Source organism: Cetorhinus maximus, chromosome 29 (assembly GCF_964194155.1).
Source record: "Cetorhinus maximus chromosome 29, sCetMax3.hap1.1, whole genome shotgun sequence".
Taxonomy (NCBI): Eukaryota; Metazoa; Chordata; class Chondrichthyes; order Lamniformes; family Cetorhinidae; genus Cetorhinus; species Cetorhinus maximus.
This window is the reverse complement of record NC_135907.1, coordinates 3,076,235-3,099,178: the sequence shown is the minus strand read 5'-3', so window position 1 is coordinate 3,099,178 and position 22,944 is coordinate 3,076,235. Positions and strand designations below refer to the sequence as shown.

The window sequence follows — 22,944 nt, the reverse complement described above, 5'->3', positions numbered from 1 at the left end:
ACATAGTCATCTATGTCATTTATATCAATGACGAATAATAGGGGACCCAGCACAGATCCATGTGGTACGCCACTGGACACTGGCTTCCAGTCACTAAAGCATCCTTCTGTCATCATCCTACAACTAAGCTAATTTCGAATCCACCTTTTCAAATTACCCTGTATCCCATGTGCCTTTGCCTTCTTTATAAGTCTCCCGTATGGGACCTTGTCAAAGGCTTGGCTGAAATCCATATAAACTGCATCAAATGCACTACCCTCATCTACACACCTGGTCACCTCAAAAAATTCAATCAAATTTGTTAGGCATAACCTCCCTCTGACAAAGCCATGCTGACTATCCCAGATCAAACCTTGCCTCTCCAAGTGGAGATAGATTCTCTCTTTCAGAATTTTCTCCAATAGTTTCCCTACCACTGACGTGAGACTCACTGGCCTGTAGTTCCCTGGCTTATCTCTACAACCCTTCTCCCGATTTCAATGAACTGTATGAACTTCAAGTTGCTGAATTCATTTTGCAATCCATTTAAGTTGTTTTAAAAACCCTTGATCTCTCCGCAAAATGCTAATGCCATGCTTCAAAGCATTCTTCCCCCAACCCCTTTATACTTCACACCATTCCCAGGGAAAAATCTTCAAGTCCCCCAATAGAGGGGACTCTGATAGAGGCCCCTGCCCAACAGGACACTCCCAAATTTCAAAATGAATGTTTACTCTCCACTCAACACCCAATACTGACAATCTGCTTAATGTGGGCGATCTCAGATGCAGAATTAGAATATACAACTGACTTTCATCATTACATTACTGACTCAAAAATCCTCGAAGTGTCTCATTATCTATAATTCAACTTCTGATTACTTTTTTTTTTAAATGTTCCAAATCCATTAAAAAACTTCAATAACCATAATGTTATTGAAGCTCGACACCATCAGGGACAATGCAGCTCACTTGATCGGTACCCCATCCACCACCTCCAACATTCACTTCCTCCACCACCATTGCACAGTGGCAGCAGTATGTCACTTGCTCATCCTGCTTTCTACCCTTAATGTCACCATTAGCACACCCATTAGCTAATATCACCACCGTCAACACCCCTTTGACCCTTTGTTTATGACATCTTTGGCAATCTCTCCTTTGCCTCCACCTATTACTGGCCCTCGATCCAGCTCCACCTATCCCACCCCCCTTATACAGCTTATATATCACCACATTTCTATTTCTCTTTTGTTCTGATGAAGAGTCATACGGACTCGAAACATTAACTCTCTCTTCCTCTCCGCAGATGCTGTCAGACCTGCTGAGTTTTTCCAGCAATTTTTGTTTTTGTTTCAGATTTCCAGCATCTGTAGTATTTTGCTTTTATCTTAGTGCACCATCTACCAGATGCACTGCAGCAACTCCTTTGACAGCATCTTCCAAACCCACGACCTCTACCATCCAGAAGGACAAGGGCAGCAGACACATGGGAACACCACCAACTGGAAGTGCCCCTCCAAGCCACACACCATCCTGGCTTGGAACTATATTATCATTCCTTCACTGTCATTGGGTCAAAATCCTGGGACTTCCTAGCAACAGTGGGTGTACCTACACCAAATGGACTGCAGTGGTTCAAGGTGGCAGCTCACCACCTCCTTCTCAAGGGCACTTGGGGATGGGCAACAAATGCCAACCTTTCCAGTGATGCCCACATCCCATGAACTAAAAAAAGTGTACCTTCACTTTCAGAAAACATTTGATGAGATTAAACACCACACCCCACCCCACCACTTCCCACACCACCTTCCCCTCCAAACCCTCCCCGACGCCCCTCCACTCTTCCTTACTCTCTAACCCCCGATCCCCTCCCCTCAACGCAACCCACCCCTTGAACCACCACCCCGCGACCCCCCTACCCCACTCCCCTCCCCTTGAACCCCCTCCTCACAACCCCCTAGCTCCCATCCCCCCTCTTTCCCACCCCGTACCATCTCCCCTCCCCAAGCCCCCACCCCTTACCACCCCTCCCCATCTCCCTGACACCCCTACCCCTCCCCCATCTCCCTGACACCCCCACCCCTCCCCATCTCCCTGACACCCCCACCCCTCCCCATCTCCCTGACACCCCCACCCCTCCCCATCTCCCTGACACCCCCACCCCTCCCCATCTCCCTGACACCCCCACCCCTCCCCCATCTCCCTGACCCCCCAACCCCTCCCCCATCTCCCTGACCCCCCAACCCCTCCCCCATCTCCCTGACTCCCCCACCCCTCCCCATCTCCCTGACCCCCCCACCCCTTACTACCCTCACCCCTGACCCCTCCCCCCTGCCTCACATGTGACCCCCTCCCCAACCCTGCCTCACATCTGACCCCCTCCCCCCCGCCTCACATCTGACCCCCCTCCCCCCCGCCTCACATCTGACCCTCTCCCCCCCGCCTCACATCTGACCCCCTCCCCCCCCCGCCTCACATCTGACCCCCTCCCCCCCCGCCTCACATCTGACCCCCTCCCCCCCAGCCTCACATCTGACCCCCTCCCCCCCAGCCTCACATCTGACCCCCTCCCCCCAGCCTCACATCTGACCCCCTCTCCCCCCCCGCCTCACATCTGACCCCCGCCTCACATCTGACCCCCTCTCCCCCCCCGCCTCACATCTGACCCCCTCTCCCCCCCGCCTCACATCTGACCCCCTCTCCCCCCCCGCCTCACATCTGACCCCCTCTCCCCCCCGCCTCACATCTGACCCCCTCTCCCCCCCGCCTCACATCTGACCCCCTCTCCCCCCCCGCCTCACATCTGACCCCCTCTCCCCCCCGCCTCACATCTGACCCCCTCTCCCCCCCCGCCTCACATCTGACCCCCTCTCCCCCCCGCCTCACATCTGACCCCCTCTCCCCCCCGCCTCACATCTGACCCCCTCCCCCCCCGCCTCACATCTGACCCCTCCCCCCCCCCCCCTCTATTAATTCCCTTCCCAATGTTCTCCCCTCCCCCAAACCTTTACCTTTCCAGCCATTCTCTGAAGAAGCGCAGCTCGGGCATGTGCAGTATGGCCGGGTTCCCTTTGCAAAGCTGCACAAAGGCGCTGAGGTCCCGAAGTTTCTGTGGGTCCATGCTGACTGAGTTACTGCGCGCTACCACTCTCCTCTCCTCTCCTCCCCCCACTCCACACGCATGCGCACCGTTCACCCCGCTGGCGGTGCCTTCTGGAACTTTCTGGAAATTGTCGCCCCGTCCGTTGCCTGGTTTTGAATATGGAGGCGATCCCGTCTGAAACTCTCGAAGACGCCTCTGGGTATCGCGCCTTTGTTTTTTTTTTTATTTGGTGCCAACAAACGGGCGATTTGAGGCTTTTCCGCAAACAGAGCTGCCCGGGGGAGTTTTTAATGACAGGCATCGCCCGGGACGACCCACAGGCTCGGCAACGGCAGCTGACCCCCCCGGGGGGGGGCCTTCCGAGCAACCAATAGTGTTCGAGGATGGCATAATTCCTGACCAATGGGCGGGCGGGAAGCGCTCCGTGACGTCATCATGATGCGACGAGGCTGAGAACGGCCCTTGAGGGAAGTCACTATTTGGCCACTAATGTGGGAATCAGAGCTAAACGTGGGCTGTGTCCATAACGTTTGTAAATAATAATAATAATAATAATAATGCTGACTGACAGTTAATTATGTTTGCTAAAACATTAAGAATCACCAGCTCAGCTTTAAAGAAACTCAGGATTCAAGGTTAGAGAATCCAGATTGTGGGGAGGGAGCATATTTATTTATTTATGAGCTGGTCACTCTCACAAAGACACTTGCAATGTCATGTCGGTGGCTCAAGTGTCCAGCTACTGAATTAAGGACTTTTGAACTAAAGGTAGACTTACTTGGGGGGGGGGAGGGGGGAATGAATATGAAAGTTTGCACCCAACCCTGTAAATGTGTGAGGAGGGAAGGACAAGGTGTGCAGGAATCAAAAACAAAGTGCTGAAAAGTCTCAGGCCTGGCAGCATCTGTGGGGAGAGAAAGAGAGTTAATGTTCCGAGCCCAGTACAACTCTCCTTCGGAAAGGTGCACAGGAGATTTTTTTAAGCATCCAAATGACCATTTTTTTGACCTTATTCTCTCTCTCTCTCTTGAAACCCCTTTGCCATGCAACTGAAGAAGAGAATTTTGTACAAGAACAGAAAATGCTGGAAATAACCAGCCTCTGTGGAGAGAGAGAGAGAGAAACAGTTAATGTTTCAGGTTCACGACCCTTTGTCGGAACGAGACAATTTGCCCCATGGTTTCCACTGGAAGGTGTGTGCATATGGCCTGCAGATTTTCTTTCTGGCCTCACCAACTTGATTTCCCTATTAAAGTATCACTAGAGCCTTTCTTTATTATTCATTTCCAACTGCAGGATCCTTTGCATTCCTATGAAAAAATGTATCACCGATCAATTGTGTGTTTTTTACTCTTTCATGGGATATGGGCATCGCTGACGAGGCCAACATTTGTTTCCCATCCCTAATTCCCGTTGAACTGAGAGGCTGGCTTGACCATTTCAGAGGGTAGTTAAGAGTCAACCGCATTGTTGTGGGTCTGGAGTCATGTGTTGGCCAGACCAGGTAAGGATGGCAGATTTCCCTCCCTAAAGGGCATCGGGGTGGTGGAGCTGTTGGGAGCTCTTGTTCAAAAAAATGGCACCGCTGACTCTGGTGGAGAAGACGAACTGCGGTCCCACAATACTTTTAGGGAGAGATTTTCAGGATTTTGTCCCAATGATAATGGTGCTGTGTATCCAAGCCAGGATGGTGTCATTCTATATGTGTGATTTGGAGGGGAACTTGGAGGTGATGGAAGTGCAGACTTAATTTGCTGAACCAGGAGCTTCTTTACAGGGGTGGACCAGCCACAGGGAAATCGGGAGATTTTCCAAGTGCCCTGTGAAGAGATCTGTGGTATAAAAACAAAGTGCTGGAAAAACTCAGTAGGCCTGGCAGCGTCTGTGGAGAGAGAAAAACAGAGTTAACATTTCGAGTCCCTATGACTCTTCTTTGGAATTAGATACTTGGACTAGATCAGTGGCGCTGTATTTTTGGCACATTCCTGTGCCCTTCTGGGACAAACAGGTCCACCTCTGCTTGTATTAGAGTTAGATAATAGATCATTTGCCAGTCCCCTCACCCCTATAACCAGGATGGATTTTGAGAGTAACTTCTGGGCTATTGCTGAATTTTGTTGTTGGACCAAAAAGGTTTTGGATTAGAAACAGCTTTAGCAATGAATTTGTTCAGGCAAGGTGTGACTGTAGAATCGCTGAACCCTTCATCATTTTAATTCTGCGTTCCGTTTCCTCTGGAAGAGGCTGATTTAATGGTCCTCTGCACTTTCCATTCTTCAGGATGTGATATCTGCTTCCGGAAGAAATTTTCCGTAATACCTTCTGGACAGAAGAACCTGCCCCCTCGCTACCTCGGGCAGCCAAGCCCTTTCACACACCCCCACCTCCTTAAAACAGGTACGGAGTTAAATGAAAAAGTGAGTGATTTGATGAATGCGTATTTGTCCAATAAGCAGCTTCCAAACCTAAGCAAACCAGTCCGCATTTGGTTCTCGTGTTTATATTTCTTCCTTGCTGGATTCAGTGTTGTGGGTTTGGAGATTTGGAAAGGCCTGTCTTAGTGCTGTGGCCTTTCTGGCAGAAATTAAGGACAGTGCAATCTGTTGGCATCAAGCTCATGGGATGAGACAGCACAGAAGGAGGTCATTCAGCCCAGCATGTCTTTGTTGGTTCTTTGAAGGAGCTGTCCAGTTAGTCCCACTTCCCTGCCCTTTTCCCATAAGCCCCTTCGAGCATTCTCTTTTGAAAGTTCCTATTGAATCTGCTTCCACACCCTTTCAGGCAGCGCATTCCAGATCACAACAACTCATTGTGTTTAAACAAATAAACCTCGCCTTGTCTCCAGTTTTTTTGCCAGTTCCCTTTGAATATATGCTAATAATGGCAACATGGATTTAAGGCATTGCTGGGTTTCTGCTTCTGGTGCACTAGACCCTGATTTCCCACCCAGCGGAGGGAATCGATAAAACTTTGTGAGATCAAAGCTGAAGACTCTAGCCACTGCAAGCCTTTGAGGGTCCATTATGTTCACCAATGTCATCTACAAATGCAATGCTTCTATAGCCCTGTATTAAATGATTCCATCACACAATGCTGTAAGAATAAATCCAGGCACCAGGGAGCTGTTGGCACTGACCTCCTCAGTGCTATGCCACTGCAGCAGAGAACAAGATTGTCTGTCTGTCCCCAACGCTGAGGGAAAACTTGAGAGACAAAATTATGCTTTTAAAAGTGGTTCGTCCCAACAAAAAAGAAAGAAAATCTCGAGCACAGAGATAGAAGCGGTTAACAAAAAACAAATGGAATAAGGTATTGTTTTAAAGGCGCTATATAAATGAAAGTTTTTCTTGAATGTACAGCACAGAAAAGGCCACTCGGCCCAACAGGTTCCATGTCTGTGTTTATGCTCCACACAGGCCTCCTCCCACCCGTCTTCAGCATAACCTTTGGTTCCTTTCTTCCTTATGTGCATATCTATCTTCAGCTTTTACCCCTCCCGACCTCTGTAATTTCCTCCAAACCCACAACCCTCTGAGGTAGCTGAGCTGCTCTAACTCTGGTCTCTTGTACATCCTCAATTCTAATTGCTGTACCGTTGGTGGCCATGCCATCAGATGCCTGGGCCCCAAGCTCTGGAATTCCCTCCCTATGCCTCTCTACCTCACTTTTCACCTTAAAGGCACCCCTTAAAACCTATCTCTTTGACCAAGCTTTTGGTCATCTGATCAAATATCTCCTTATGTGGCTCGGTGTCTGACTTTGCTTTTAATGCTCCTGTGAAGCACCTTGGGACGTTTTATTACATTAAAGATGCTATATAAATATGTTGTTAAATCCATCAATGCTATTCATCTCTGTTGCAGCTGATTTATATAGGGTTTGGATTAGTCAGAAAAAGTGCTCAATGATAAGCAACAATGTTAATTCCAGGAATGTGAAATAACACTGGAAACCCACTTGGTCAGCATCTGGGAGAGAAGAGTGGTCGAACCTCCTTCCCTCTCTCACCTGCTTTGGAATCCTACCATTTTCTGATGCTGTGATGAGCACATCAAGAAGCTGTGGTATTTCAGAGAGTGTGACTGTATTTCTGCATCACTTACAGGCGAGGTGACACCCGGGTTGTCGCAGGTGGAATATGCCCTGCGTCGACACAAACTGCTGAGCCTGATCCACAAAGAAGCCGAGACCTTGGGGACTTCTGACCATGCCGTCATTCTGCTGTCCCACCCCACTTATTACATGACGAACGACATCCCTTTCCCCTTCCACCAGAACACAAACTTCCTTTACCTCTGCGGCTTTCAGGAGCCGGACAGCATTCTGCTGCTCCACAGTATTCCCGGAAAGAGCCTGCCTTCCCACAAGACTGTCTTATTTGTGCCAAGGAGGAACCAGAACCGAGAGCTATGGGACGGCCCACGCTCTGGGGTAGATGGTGCAGTTTCCCTCACAGGGGTGGACGAGGCCTACGCTACTGAGGAGTTTGGACAGTATGTGCAGAGGTTTAAAGGTCAGTAACGTCTGCTTTTCGTGCATGTGGGATCTGGAGTGACAGCCTCATTCAGCACGGCCACAGGAATTGTTTCTATGGGGAATGGAAATGTCAGACCAGGATCACCATTTAGAGGCTGGAGGTTAGCCTCCACTGCAGGGGCTGAGTAGAGGGAACTCTACGCCGGATCTGCAGTGTTACTGACCTGGGAGTGCTCTGGGCAAGGCGCCTGGAGCAATCCAGATCCCACACCCCACCCGTAAATGTTTTACACGGATGATTAAATGAACAGAAGCGATTTGCATTTGCTGGTAGCCATTCCCGTTGATTCATTCCCATCAATGTTTCTAATGACGCGAGGCTACTTTTTGACGTACGTTCATGCTAGGATTTTAATTTAACAGTAAATTTCCTGATCTTTCTGTGACAAATTTTAAAACATTAATGTAATCTGCCGCTACTCAACAACTGCTCATAACTAAGATCAGTTTGTGTGGCGCTGCGGGTGATTTTACCTATGAGGACCTGAGAATGCATTCCATGCCGTGCACAAAAGATTAATACACAAGTTAAGATCACACGGAGTTAGGGGTAATATATTAGCTTGGATAGAGGATTGGCTAACCAACAGAAAGCAGAGTCGAGATAAATGGGTCTTTTTCTGGATGGCAAACTGTAACTAGTGGGGTGCCACAGGGTTCGGTCCTTGGGCCCCAACTATTTACAATCTATATTAATGACTTGGATTCAGGGATAGAAGGCTGGAGGTTAGCATCCACTGCAGGGGCAGAGTAGAGGGAGCTCTACGTCAGCTCTGCACTGTTGCTGACCTGGGAGCGCTCTGGGCAAGGTGCCTGGAGCAATCCAGATCCCACACCCCACCCGTAAATGTTTTACATGGATGATTAAATGAACAGAAGTGATTTGCATCTTCTTTTGCATAGCTAAATTTGCAGAAGACACCAAAATAGGTGGGAAAGTAAGTTGCAATGAAGAAATAAGAAATTTACAAATGGATATGGACAGGTTCAGTGAATGGGCCAGAATTTGGCAGATAGAGTTTAACGTGGATAAGTGTGAGGTTATCCATTTTGGTCGGAAGAATAAAAAGGCCACTTATTATTTAAATGGAGAGAAACTTCAGAATGCATCAGTGCAGAGGGACCTGGGTGTCCTTGTGCATGAATCACTGAAAGCTAGTATGCAGGTACAGCAGGTAAGAAGGAAGACAAATGGAATTTTGGCATTTATTGCTAAAGGAATAGAGTATAAAAATAAGGAAGTGTTGTTGCAACTGTACAAGGCATTGGTGAGACAGCACCTGGAGTACTGTGCACAGTTTTGGTCCCCTTACTTGAGGAAGGATGTAGTTGCACTGGAGGCAGTTCAGAGGAGGTTCACTAGATTGATTCCAGAGATGCGGGGCTTGTCTTATGAGGAGAGATTGAGTAGTTTAGGCCTATACTCGCTAGAGTTTAGAAGGATGAGAGGAGATCTAATTGAGGAATATAAGAAGCTAAAGGGGATAGACAAAGTAGACGTGGAGCAGATGTTTCCCCTTGTGGGACATTCTAGAACGAGAGGCCATAGTTTTAGGCTAAGGGGTGGTAGATTTAAATCAGAGATGAGGAGGAATTACTTTTCGCAAAGGGTCGTGAATCTGTGGAATTCACTACCTCAGAGTGCAGTGGATGCCGGGACGCTGAATAAATTTAAGGAGGAGATAGACAGATTTTTAATTAGTAATGGGTTGAAAGGCTATGGGGAGAGGGAGGGAAATTGGAGTTGAGGCCGAAATGAGATCAGCCATGATCGTAATGAATGGCGGGGCAGGCTCGAGGGGCTGAATTGCCTACTCCTGCCCCTAGTTCTTGTGTTCTTGGGCTTTCCTAGTGCATTTGTTGGTAAACACAATGCCTAGTGGCATGAGCTACACAGACCAGAAAAGTCCCAGATTCAATCTCCTTGTTAAAGCTCCTTATTCGAGGACCAGGGTTAAGCATTTGGTGATGAGCAGTCCTGAATGTCCAAAGCACCAGCGGAGGCCAGATGTTTGTTAGGTAACCAGTGGGGCCATTCAGAAAGTTAGGCTGACTGCTGCTGGGCTCCAGCTATGCAATCATGTACGCAATAAAACAGGACCTTCAAGCCTTGGAAAGGGTGTGGAGGAGATTTACTAGAATAGTACCAGAGATGAGGGATTTCAGTTATCTGGAGAGATTAGAGAGGTTCTCCTTAAGAGCAGAGGAGTTTAAAAAGAGATTTAATAAAATGTGTTCAAAATTCAATCAGTTTTGATAGGACAAATGGGGAGAAATTTATTCCACCAGCAGGAGGGTTAATAATAAGAGAGCACATTTCAAATAATTGGTCTAAGAATCAGGTGGGGGTGAAGATTAAGAGAAATGGTTTTACTGTGATCCAGAATGCACTGGCTGAAAGTGTGTTGGAAGCAGATTCAATATTACATTTCAAAAAGGAACTGGACCTCTACATAATCCCTTCATGCTCTCACTCCTCCCTATCAGTGAGATGGTGACGTGGTGATAATGTCACTGGATTAGTAATCCAGACGCCCAGGCTAATCCCCACATCCCATGAAAGAATAAAAAGACTCTGTAATCTGCTCCAGCCTCACAACCCCCAGAGATCTGCGATCCTTTAACTCTAGCCTCTTGCGCATCTCCAGTCATATTCGCTCCACCATTAGCGGCGGCACCTTCAGTTGCTTGGGCCCTGAGCTCTGGAATACCCCCCCAATACCTCTCCTCCTCTGTACCTCGCCTTCCCCTTTTCTCACACACTTTAAAACCTCCCACTTTGACCAAGCTTTTGGTCATCTAGCCTAATATCTCCCTATGTGACTCGAGGTCAGACTTTGTTTTGTAATGTTCCTGTAAATCACCTTTGGAAGTTTTATTGTGTTATTTAATGCTATATAGATATATATTATATATAAGTCATTGTTGAAAGGAAACATTTTCAGAGTCACTAGCAAAAATCAAGGGAGTCGGAATAATTGGAGGGCTCTTCAGATGGGCTGAATGACAAATGGGCTGTATGATTCTGCATGTGCATTTCCAGGGGTTCAGTTGAAATTCAGAGAGATCTAAAGTTGCTGCTGAAGTACTGCACCTACAAATGGTGGAAAGACTGTTCAAATGGCTTGATGTAAATGTCCAGTCTGGGTTTATATTTGCTGGTCAATTGTTCTTCTCAACCTAGCAAGAGTTCAAACATGTCAGTTTCCAGTGACCAGGTATTAACCACCGCCCCCGCCCCCCACCGAGGGAGGTTGGTGGAAGTAATCAGAGCCTCTTTGGACTATGTTGACCCTAAAAGAAGAAATGTGGAGACTAGAACTGAGTCAATCGTGTGCGGTAAAGTTTGTGATCTGATATTGGAGGTCAGCAAGTCTGCAGTGCTGTGGGGGAATGTTGATGATTAACCAGCCAACCTCAGAATACTCGAATGTCACAATGGAAGTAATTTCTGCCAACCTTGATTTTTTTTCAGTCACTTATTTTTTCCTGATTTTTTCTTGATTTTTCTTGTGTTCAAAAAAGGGGCGAGATAAGGTACCGGCCAGTTAGCCTAATGTCTGTGATGTGAATTTTCTAGAGACAATAATCTGAGACAAAATTCGTTGTCATTTGGAAGAACAGGTTAATAAATGACAGCTGACATGAATTTGTTAAAGGCCAGTAGTCTCGGACTAACTTGATTGAATTCTTCCATGAAACAATGGACAGGATTGATAAAGGTAGTGCAGTCAATGTGGATGTGGACTTTCAAAAGGTGTTTGATAAAGTACCACATGATAGATTTGTTAACAAAATTGAAGCCCATGAAATTAAAGGGGCAGTGGCAGTGTGGACACAAAATTGTCCACAAGACTGAAAAAAGAGAGTAATAGTGAAGAGCTGTTTTCCAAACTGGAGGGAGCGTATAATATTGTCTCCCAGGGGGTCAGTATTCGGACCACTGCTCTTTTTGATATATATTACTGGCCTGGACTTGGGTACCAAGGGATAACTTCAAAGTTTGCAGATGATACATAGTTGGAAATGTAGAACATAGTGAGGAGGAAAGTAGCAGACTTCAGGGAGATGTAACTCTGGTGAAATGGCAGATGAAATGTAATGGAATTGTGAAGTGATGCATTCTGGAAGGCAGATGAGGAGTGGCAATATAAACCAGATGCAGCGATTTTCCAGTGGATTGCAGGAACAGAAAGACCTGGGGCTCACATACCCACCCTTTGAAGGTGGCAGGTCAAGATGATGAAAGGAATAAAGGTCCACCCTAGTCGTAGCCCTTTTTTCCCTCCATAATGCAATGTTTTTCCTCCTTAATGTAAAGCATTGTAAGCCCTCTTCCTTCTTATGGGTGGTGCTGCAGGAAGGCAAAGAGTTAGCAATCGTTGAGCACCTTGCTGCCCTCTTTCCTGAGGAGTGACAGAAGGGTCTGTGCAGACCTAAACATGACTGAAAACATGTCCATATGGACAGGGCAGTATCTATCGATACTGGAGAGGCCTGGAATTTCAACTTAGAAAGCAAGTACCTGAGTTGTGATTTTACAGAGGCTCGGAAGATGGTTTTTGGCATGGAAAAGGTTAATCTGGAATACTCCAGGCAGAATTCAAACTAGTAAAAAATCTTTGAAGGTGGCAGGACAAGTTTATCAATCTGTTAAGAAAGGCGAGGGGAACATTGGCTTTAAAAGCAGAGACATCGAGTACAAAAGCAAGAGGGTTATTCTAAACCTTTCTAAATCACTGGTTAGACCTCAGTTGGGGGATTGGGTCAAATTCTGGGCACCCCGCTTTATTAAGGATGTTAAGTCTTGTATAGGCTGCAGAGGATATTTACCAGAATGGTACCAGGGATGAGGGATTTTAATTATATGGAGAGATGGAAGAATCTGAGATTATCCTCCTTTGAGCAGAGAGGTTAAGAGAAGATTTGATAGAGGTCTCCAAAATTATGTGGGGCTTTGATAGAGCAGATAGGGAGAAACTGTTTCTATTAGCAAGGGGTCAATAACTGGAGCACACAGATTTAAGATAATTGACCAAAAAGCCATGGGGAAAGACGAGATACTTTTAGACTGCACTAGCTGAAAGGGTGCTCGAAGCAGACTCAGTAGTAACTTTCACAAGGGAATTGGATAAATACTTGATGGGAAAATTTTGCAGGATTATGGGGAAAGAGCAGGGGGGCAGGACTCATTGCATCGCTCTTTCAGCGAACCAAGACAACCATGATGGGCTGAATGTCCTATTTTAGTGCTGTATGATTCTGTTCCACCTCTGTCCCCATGCACTACTGAGAGAGCAGTCAGACATGCTGTTTCCCTCCCAGCCAGTCGATAATGGGACTAACTCTCCTGCAGCAAAGGAGGCAAACAGCTGATGACTGAATGGGGAGTGCGATTCCTGTGTGGTAGGATCAAGTTGGAAAGATTGCAGGGAAATCCACAAACCTGCACCCAGCTGGCTTTTAGGCAGCAGCTCAGAGCAGAGCCGTATGCTCCAGATTACAATAATGCTTCTTGTTTGCTTTTGAGTTGAAACCTACCTCTTTGAACAAGCTTTGGGTCTAATATCAACGTATGAGCTCAGTGTCAAATTTTGTTCAATAACGCTTCTATCAAGCACTATGTCAAAGACACTATATGAATGAAAGTTGTTACACTGTACTGACCAAAGAATTGCCTCTGTCTCCTTTCCATTTCTCAAATAGATGAAGGCTGCACGGTGTGGTACGACAATGGGTCAGCTGTTCACCCAGGGTTATACAAGGAATACATGCAGCCCTTTATAGATACTAAGACTCAAAGCAGCAACACTGTCCAGCCAGTTCAGAGACTTGTTCAATACCTACGGCTCATTAAGTCGGACACGGAGATTGCACTCATGAAGATGGCTGCAAAGATTACCTCCGAGGTAGGTTATAACAGAGTATGGGGAGCAGGGCTTATAGGAATGGTGTTTCTGTTGAAGAGAGGATCAATCTTCATTTTTTCCAGTTTCCACTTGGAGAGGACCCCAAAACTAGATGCCACAAATATAAGATCATAGAAAGGTTACAAGCACAGAGAAAGCCATTCAGCCTGCTGTGTCCATGCTGGCTCCCTGCAAGAGCAACTCACCTAGTCCCACTCACCCATCTTATCGCCATAGTCCTGCAGATATTTTCTCTTCAGATAGTTATCCAATTCTCTTTCAGAGGTTTCAATTGAATCTGCCTCCACCACACTCAGGGAGTGCATTCCAGTCCTAATCACTCACTGCCTGAAAAAGTTTTCCCTCATGCTACCGTTGCTTCTTTTGCCAATCACCATAAATCGATATCCTCTGTTTCTCAAATCTTCTTCTGTCAATGGAAACAGTTTCTCCCTATCAAAAACAAAAACAAAAGTACCTGGAAAAACTCAGCAGGTCTGGCAGCATCTGTGGAGAGGAACACAGTTAACGTTTCGAGTCCGCGTGACTCTTCAACAGAAGAGTCTGTTCTGCTGAAGAGTCACGCGGACTCGAAACGTTAACTGTGTTCCTCTCCACAGATGCTGCCAGACCTACTGAGTTTTTCCAGGTGTTTTTGTTTTTGTTTTGGATTTCCAGCATCCGCAGTTTTTTGCTTTTATTCTCCCTAACTACTCTGTCCAGACCCCTCAATTTTAGAGCACTTTTAACAAATCTCCTCTTAACCATCTCTCTCCAAGAAGAAAATCCCCATATTCTCCTATTTATGCATGTAACTGAACTGTGGAACCATTCTTGTGAATCTCTTCTGCGTTCTAACGCCATTACATTCATCATAAAGTGCGGTGCTTAGAACTGGACACAATACTCTAGTCGAGGCCAGACCAGTGTTTTATACAGGTTTAACATAGCTTCCTTGCTTTTGTATTCTATGCTTCTATATATAGGATCCCAGGTGCCTTATTAGCCACTTACTCAACTGCCCTGCCGCCTTCAATGATTTGTTCACATATACCCCAAGGTTCCTCCCTCCTGCACTCGCTTTAGGAATATACTCTTTATTTTATCTAGCCTTTCCTCATTCTTCCTACCAAAATGAATCACTTCAGACATCTCTGCATTCAATTTCATCTGCCACTTGTCCACCCATTCCACCAGCCTGTCTATGTCATGTTGAGGTTTATCACTATCTTCCTCACAGTTCACAACACTTCCATGTTTTGCGCTATTCACGAACTTGAAATCATGTCTAAGTCATTAATATAGATCAAGAAAGGCAGGGAATCCAAACACTGGCCCCTGGGGAATCCCACTATATACTTTCCTCCAGTCGAAAAACAACCAGTCACCACTACTGTCTGTTTCCTGTCACTCAGCCATTTTCGTAACCATGCTACTACTCTCCCTTTTATTCCATGAGCCCTAACTTTGCTGACAAGCCTGTTATGTGGCACTTTACCAAATGCTTTTTAAAAGTCCATGTACACCACATCAACCACATTATTCTCACAAACCCTCTCTCACTTCATCAGAAAATTCAAGCAAGTTAAACACCATTTGCTCTTAACAAATCCCTGCTGATTTTCCTTAATTAATCCACATTTAGGATCATAGCATGATTCCAGCATAGACAGTCCATCTTATTCGTGCTGGCAGTTCACTGAGTGCCATTCCCCTTCCATTTCCCCATAATCCTGATTTTTATTTTCTTTCGGACAATAATCCAATTCCCTTTTGAAACCTGGATTGAGTCTGCTTCCCCCACATTCAGGCAGTGCATTCCAGATCTTGACCACTCGCTGCGTGTAGAAGTTTATCCCCATGTCTCCATTGCTTCTCTTGTCAATTGCCTTAAATCTGTGCCCTTTTGTTCTCGCTCCTTGCACCAATGGGAACAGTTTCTCCCTATCTGCTCTGGCCAGACCCCTCATGATTTTGAACACCTCTATCAGATCTCCTCTCGATCTTCTCCAAGGAGAACAGTCCAAACTTCTCCAATATTTCTACGTAATTGAATTTCCTCATCCCTGGAGCCATCCTGTTGAAGCTTTTCTGCACTGTCTCTAATGCTTTTGCCCATGTGACTGTTAATTTTGTTCCAAATGATCATTCCTAAAATCTTTCCCACCACCAAGATTAAACTGATCAGCCCAGAGTCACTAATTAATCCAGTAGGGAATTCAGCCTCTTTGCTCAGAGAGTGGTGAGTGTGTGGAACTCGCTACCACATGGAGTAATTGGGGCAAATAGCAAAGATGCACTTAAGGGGGATAAACATGAGGGAGAAAGGCATGGGGACAGATGAAGTAGAGCGGGAGGAGGCTCATGTGGAGCATGAACACCAGCATCGATTGGACGAATGGCCTGTTTGTATGCTACAAATATTTTCGTCACACTTTCACTTCTGAAGGCACCGGTCTCCAGTACAGCCCCAAAGTTCTTGGCAGCAACACCCACACATTACCTCACCCAAGGGAGCATCATCCTGTTCAAGGACAGGCAGTGCGTGTGGACAGTGAACCCCAACCCAGTCATGGAGAAATTAATGGGACTGAAAGTTGATAAATCACCTGGAGTTGATGATCTGTATCCCAGAGTGTTGAAAGAGGTGGCTGTAGATACAGTGGATGTGTTGGTGGTCATCTTTCAAATTTCTATAGTTTCTGGAATGGTTCCTGCAGATTGGAAGGTAGCAAATGTAACCCTGCTATTTGAGAAAGGGGAGAGAGAGAGAAAACAGGGAACTACAGACCTGTTAGCCTGACATCAGTAGTGGGGAAAATGCTAGAATCTATAATAAAGGATGTGATAGCTGCACACTTAGAAAATAATGAGACGATTGGGCAGAATCAACATGAATTTGTGAAAAGGAAAACATGTTTGACAAACATTGAACCACAGCAAAGTTAGGCACAGAAAGAGGCCATTCAGCCCATCATGTCTAAAAGAAAATCATGTTGGAGTTTTTTGAGAATGTGAGAAGCAGAATAGATAAGGGGGAACCGGTAAATGTGGTGTATTTGGATTTTAAGAAGGCTTTCGATAAGGTCCCACATAGGAGGTTAGTAAACAAAATTAGAGCAGGTGGGATTGGGAGTAATATGCTGGCATGTGTTCAGAATTAGTCAACAGACAGAAAACAAGAGTAGGAATAAATGGGTTATTCTCAGATTTGCAGGATAACACAAGGATCAGTGCTTGGGCCCCAGCTATTCAACCTATTTTAATGATTTAGATGCGGGGATCAAATATATCTCCAAGTTTGCTGATAACGCAAAACTAGGTGGGAATGGGGTTGTGAGGAGGATGCAAAGAGGCTTCAAGATGATTTTGCAGGCTAAGTGTGTGAGCAAGAACAGAGCAGATGGAATATAACGTGGAAAAATGTGAAGTTATCCACAGAAATGCAGAGTATTTCTTAACTGGTGAGAGATTGGGAAGCGTTGATGTCCAAAGGGACCTGGGTGTCATTGTTCATGAGTCACTGAGAGCCAGCATGCAGCAAGCAATTAGGAAGGCAAATGGTATGTTGACCTTTATTGCAAGAGGATTTGAGCACAGGAGTAAAGAAGCATTTGTGCAATTGTATAGAGCCTAAGTGAGACTACATCTGGAGTATTGTGTACAGTTTTGGTCTCCTTATCTAAGGAAACATATATTTGCCATAGAGGAAGTGCAACGAAGATTCACCAGACTGATCCCTGGGTTGGCGGTATTGTCCTATGAGGAGAGATTGAGGAGACTGGGCCTGTATTCTCTAGAATTTAGAAGAATGATAAGCGATCTCACTGAACCATACAAAATTCTTACAGAGCTCGACAGAGTAGATGCAGGAAGGATGTTTCCCCTGGCTGGGGGCTCAAGAACCAGGGCGCACAGTCTCAGAATAAGGGGCAGGTCATTCAGGACTGAGATGAGGAGGAATTTCTTCACTCAGAGGGTGGTGAATCTTTGGAAATCTCTACCCTAGAGGGCTGTGGAAGCCCATTCATTGAGCATGTTCCAGACAGAGATCGATAGATTTCTAGATATTAAAGATATCAAGCATACGGAGATAATGCAGGAAGATGACGTTGAGATACAAGATCAGCCATGATCTAGTTGAATGGTGGAGCAGGCTTGAGAGGCCAAATGGCCTCTTGTTTCCTATGTTCCTATTAACTGATGCCCTTTCTAGCAAGACTTAGTGATTAGCAACCTGGAGCAGGAACACTAGCTAATTTTCCCTTCTGTAAGTGAGGGGCACCAATTGTATTGCCCCCCACCCCGCCCCATGACTATCACAATTCATAGTCTGGCAATTGAGACTCGGATCTCCCCGGTCCCCCACTCAGCTTTAAAATGGGCATGGTGAATTAATCAAGAAGAGGCCTGCTTATTCCTACAAAAGATAATCCTTTTGTTCAACAACCCTAACGTGAAGCCGTTAAGTTACAGCAATTGCCAGCATGTTGGTTGTAATGTACACTGGGAGATCCAAGTCTGCATTGAGTCTCAGTTGACTACCCACGCCACCAAAGGTTAGTGGGTTCTACTCATCTCTTCGGCAGACTTCTAAGTGGCAAGAGATCTGATGGGGTCAGAATCACAGGCACGAGCTGTTTGCAGAGAGCGATCTAAGCGCCGGACAGGAAGCCCTGAGGCCTGATTGAAACTGGACCTTGGGCCTCATCGAAGTTAGACTGGTGAACAGCTGATGCCTACTGGGCATCCCCAGGCAGCTCACTGGTGAAAAGCATGTCTGGAGGAGGGGGGAATACAGCCAGGAGGGGGCCGTGGGCAGCACAGTTACCTTCTGGACTGCAGTGCAGCCTAGAGAAGTAAGGATTTTTTATGAGAATCTTACATTTTTGGTGGCGACCTCCAGCAGCCCCTTTCGGGATCGCCAGTTAGGCTGAATGGAAACCTGGGTATCCTGAGCATAGTAGACCGAGTTCCCAGCTGCATTCAGGGCAGCCCAATACCAGACAGGGCTTCCTAAACCAGGCAATTAGCTTCTCATTAAGATTATGCAAGGGGATGAACATATGACAAATGTCTTAGCCATCAGTCTGGATCACCTAAAAAACGCACCCCATAAATTTTGCAGTGGAACCGATGCCTGCACAGATTGGCCCACTGTCATTCGTTACGGACTGCAGGGGATTAATTTGAACAGCCCTGATTTCTCCTTTCGCTATCCATCCATAAACAGAAAGGTGTTTTTGATTTCTGATTTCCCCCTTTATAAGTGTTGGCGTATTTTCCCCAACCCTTCAGTTTGGAGTGATCCGATCCTCTATTAATAATCCCACAGCAAACTTAAGGTAAAATAAGAGGTCGGTTTATTTTGCGCACACGCGCACATACAAAACACAAGAAAGGAGTTTCACAACGTCCAACCCTTTTTGCACTAATACATTTAAAAGAGGGATAAGGGAAAGAAAGGGGTACAGGGCAAGACCACAATAAAAATAAGAGTTATGTTCACATTGAGTCCACGAATGAAAAATCCAGTGATGTATTCCTTCAGAGGTTAGCTGGCTGGAACTGTTGCAGGGTGGTTCCATTTTCCAGAAGCGAGGACTTCCACGATGGGAGAAGGCACGTAGAGATGAATTAGTCTTAAAGGCACAGATACAGAAGTTCCAATGTTCCAGTAGTTCACGGTGTAGATGAGAGCCAGGCACTTCACCTGGACAGAGCACTTTCTACTGCTACCTGTTAGACGATATTTCCCCACGGTAATATTGCAAGTTCTAGTGGCTTGGGGTGGGGGGGGGGGTGTCATGTGACATACCTCCCACCACTTCTCCTGGGTCTTGGATAAAGGATGTATTTTCCCAGGCCTGGAATCTTGAGATGTTTAATAGAGGAGTCAGGGTCCCTTTTGTCTTTTGCAAACATACTGCCTCTGGTGGCTAGAATTCTTTAGAAATGTAAAGAGGCTTTGTGCAGTTCCAGGGGTGCATTAACACCTTTTTAGATACAACGAGTTTCTGCCATTTGTGTAAAGGTTAGAAATTCCTCTGGTATGAGTAATGGCTAGTCAGGGTAAAGCCTTGCCCATTTTTAAAATAATAATTTTATAAAGTAGCCAGGTTGATGTAGAGAGAGAGAGAGAGATGTATTAATATATATTTTTTCCTTCCTGTCTTCTGGACAGGACACACTCCACTGCTAAATGGTTGTACTTTACACCCGAGAAAAGGGCACACTGCGTACTAATTTCTACTCCGATGAGTCTCAGATCTGTGTGTGCTTAGCCCAGTGCCTCTGGTTCTGAGGTTATGTTGTTCAGCTACTGCTGCTCTGTATTTTGCAAAATGTCCAAGTTACTGAGGAGCCGATTCAAGGCTATCTGTTTATTTTCAGGCTTTCATCAGCACAATGCTTTCATCCAAGGCTCCAGTTGATGAGTCCTATCTTTATGCGAAGGTAAGCAGCAAAGTTTTTTGTGGATGTTTTTATGAGCGGTAGCAGCCGGGTGTACACGGAACAAGTGAGGGTGACATATCAAATCTTCCGAATCATATATTCATACAGCACAGAGAGAGGCCTTTCGTGTCTGGTCCTCTTTGTTAGAACCATTCAATTAATCTCACTCGCCTCCTCTTGCCCCATAAACCCTGCAAAATGATTCCCCTTCACATATTTATCCAATTCCCTTTTGAAAGTCACTATTGAATCTGCTTCCACCGCCATTAAATTAATTTACTACAGTTTTTAAGTGGTAAAGGATTAACTGATAATTGTCGGTTGCAAATGGATGATTGAATTTTGACTGCCAAGATTTTAAAATTTGTTTTTAACCCTATCCATGGCTCAGTGATATTCTGATTCAAACAAGAGGAGCTCTATCATGAGTTTTGGTCACCTATGTCAGTCATTGTTGAATCATTCCATCAGCCTTTTAATCCACTAACATTGTGTAAGCATTATCATTATCATTAATCCACAGAATTAGTATTTGATAAAGTGCCAACTTAAAATCCACTATTTAACTTATTTTTTTCTCTTTGCTTCAAGGTAAATGTTTGCTGTCTGTTTGTTGTACTTAAGTACAGAGTTAAAATCCTGATATATGTTTGGTGAGTGGTCTTTCATAACCTGTGACTCCATAATATTTTTCAATTGCAGTTTGACTTTGAGTGTCGAGCTCATGGGGCAGACCTCCTGGCCTACCCTCCAGTAGTAGCTGGAGGCAATCGCTCCAATACTCTGCATTATGTGAAAAATAACCAGATGATTAAGGTAAGACTGTTGCCTGTCGATGTCTTATCAATTACATTAAGGTTTGTTAATGTCAGTTACATTGTTAAGGGAAACAGGTGATGGGTATTTGAACACACATAAATAGGGGATAGCTGGGACACTGGGTGTGGGTGAGGAGTGTTGACACTGAACAAAGTCAATAAGCTCTCAGCAAGGAAAGGCTCTGCGAAGTTTTGACTTAACCAACCGGCGTAGATCCTGTTAACAGAGTCATCCCTTGTTATATACAGGTGCATGCGGAAGAAGGTGGTCACATATTGAGGAATTTCTGGTGATATCCTTAAGAAAAGGTTTTGATGGCTCCTGGGCTGGCAGCTCCCTTCCTTACTCCACAACTCTATCCTTTGATGTAACTTGAGTTTCCCTGCGTCCATTTGCACAGAGATTTTGACTGCTGCTCCCAAGCCCAACTCTTTTTCCTTTTTTTCTCTTTTCCTTAAAACCTACCTCTTTGATCAAACTTTTGTCACCTGTCCTAGTATCTTCTCATGAAGTTCAGTGTCAAAATTTGTTTGATAACGCTCCTGTGAAACCCCTTGGGGTTTCTACATCGAAGGTACTATATAAATAAAAGTTGTTGTTATGGTAATCGAATAGGTTGCATAAACTAGACTGGTATTCCCTTGAGTACAGTGTAGAAGATTAAGGGTTAATCGATTGAAGATTCGAACATGATTAAAGGAATTATGGCGGTGTGTTATAGTTCACTGAGGGAGTCCGAGTTGCTGTAGCATCATGCACTTTACGTGCAAGTTGTAGTCTGGAGCTTTGGATTGTGATGGTAGAGGTTTCAATGTTCTTTCTATCGCATGGCTGACCTGGAATTTCCGCTGCTCTTAACCGTCTGCCATTGGCGTGTGTTGCAAGGATTTGCAGGTCGATTCGTTATGAACACACCTTCATTGGCCACCAAGCCCTGGGGTGGACTCGAACCCAGAGCTTCTGTCTCAGAGGCAGGAATGCTACCCACTGCACCACAGGACTTCCTCGAGAGGAATTGTAAATACGGATAAAAAGGAGATACAAAGGAAGTATTTCCTCTGATGGAGGAGTCTACATTAAGGGGGCCTAATCTTAAAGTTAGAACCAGGCCATACAGAAATGATGTCAGGAAGCATTTCTTCATTCAGAGGGGCACAGAAATCTGGAAATCTCTCCCCCAAAAAGCTCGTGAGGCAGTGGGTCAATTGACAATTTTAAAACTGTGAGTGAAAGATTTTTGTTAGGCAAGGGTATTAGGGTTATAGAACCAAGGTGGGTAAATGTAGATAGGATATGGATCAGCCGTAGTATAGTTGAACAGCGAAAAGGGCTGGAGGTGCTGACTAGCCTCCTGTTGTTCCTGTATTAACTCAGTGACTTCATTCTTTTACCAGGATGGGGAGATGGTCTTATTGGATGGAGGCTGTGAGTATTCCGGCTATGCCAGTGATGTCACTCGGGTCTGGCCTGTCAATGGAAGGTGAGACACTGAGTTTGGATTCAGCCCCCACCCCATGTCCCCGGCCCCACCCTCCACGGCCGCACACCCGCCACCCCCACCCAGCTGTACAGCCACCACCCCCACCATCCCAAGCCGCACACCCGCCACCCTCACCCTCCCCAGCTGCACATCTGACAGCCCCACCCCCACCTGGCCGCACGCCCGTCACCTCCCACTTGTTTTCTTCCCTCTCTTCTAAAAGGGATACCCTCATGTTAGGGTATGTTTCAGTGAGCCCCAGCCATCCTCCACTAACCTGCCAGCTAGCAGTTTCTCGAGTTACCCTGGACACTGAGCAGCAACAGACACTTCAAGCAAATGGGCCAATCCTGAACCTGACCGTACCCAACATCAGTGCACATCCAGGTTCCAGGAATGTTACTGGAATGAGGTCTTTCCCCACACACTGGGGCCAACTGTGGAAACCCAATTATTGACAGACACCCTGTAGAGCAGCAGCAACTTGAGAGCAAACCCCGGTCTCCCCATCTGATCTGCATATGGCAAAGGGAAGGTAATTACCATTTTATGGGATGTGACACAGAACTGACAGGTGATTGCGAATACTTTTTGTTACTGCGGGCACTCTGTGTTTCCTCATTGCTGTACGTCTCCTCATTGCTGTACATCTCCACATTG

The 22,944-nt window shown here is 45.8% G+C and overlaps 2 protein-coding genes across 2 annotated transcripts in view; one reads left to right on the top strand and one right to left on the bottom strand.

Moving 5' to 3' along the window:
* st13 (ST13 Hsp70 interacting protein) overlaps positions 1-3,281 on the bottom strand; it is a 60,329-nt gene extending 57,048 nt beyond the window's left edge. The window contains exon 1 of the mRNA XM_078532047.1: positions 2,993-3,281. Within this exon, the coding sequence (XP_078388173.1) occupies positions 2,993-3,102 (110 nt within the window). The 5' untranslated portion in view covers positions 3,103-3,281. The remainder of the gene's footprint in view (positions 1-2,992) is intronic.
* Positions 3,282-3,544: 263 nt separating this feature from the next.
* xpnpep3 (X-prolyl aminopeptidase 3, mitochondrial) overlaps positions 3,545-22,944 on the top strand; it is a 37,938-nt gene continuing 18,538 nt past the window's right edge. The window contains exons 1-7 of the mRNA XM_078532029.1: positions 3,545-3,719; positions 5,365-5,481; positions 7,190-7,597; positions 13,327-13,529; positions 19,923-19,985; positions 20,688-20,801; positions 22,199-22,284. Coding sequence (XP_078388155.1) covers positions 3,662-3,719; positions 5,365-5,481; positions 7,190-7,597; positions 13,327-13,529; positions 19,923-19,985; positions 20,688-20,801; positions 22,199-22,284 — 1,049 coding nt within the window. The 5' untranslated portion in view covers positions 3,545-3,661. The remainder of the gene's footprint in view (positions 3,720-5,364; positions 5,482-7,189; positions 7,598-13,326; positions 13,530-19,922; positions 19,986-20,687; positions 20,802-22,198; positions 22,285-22,944) is intronic.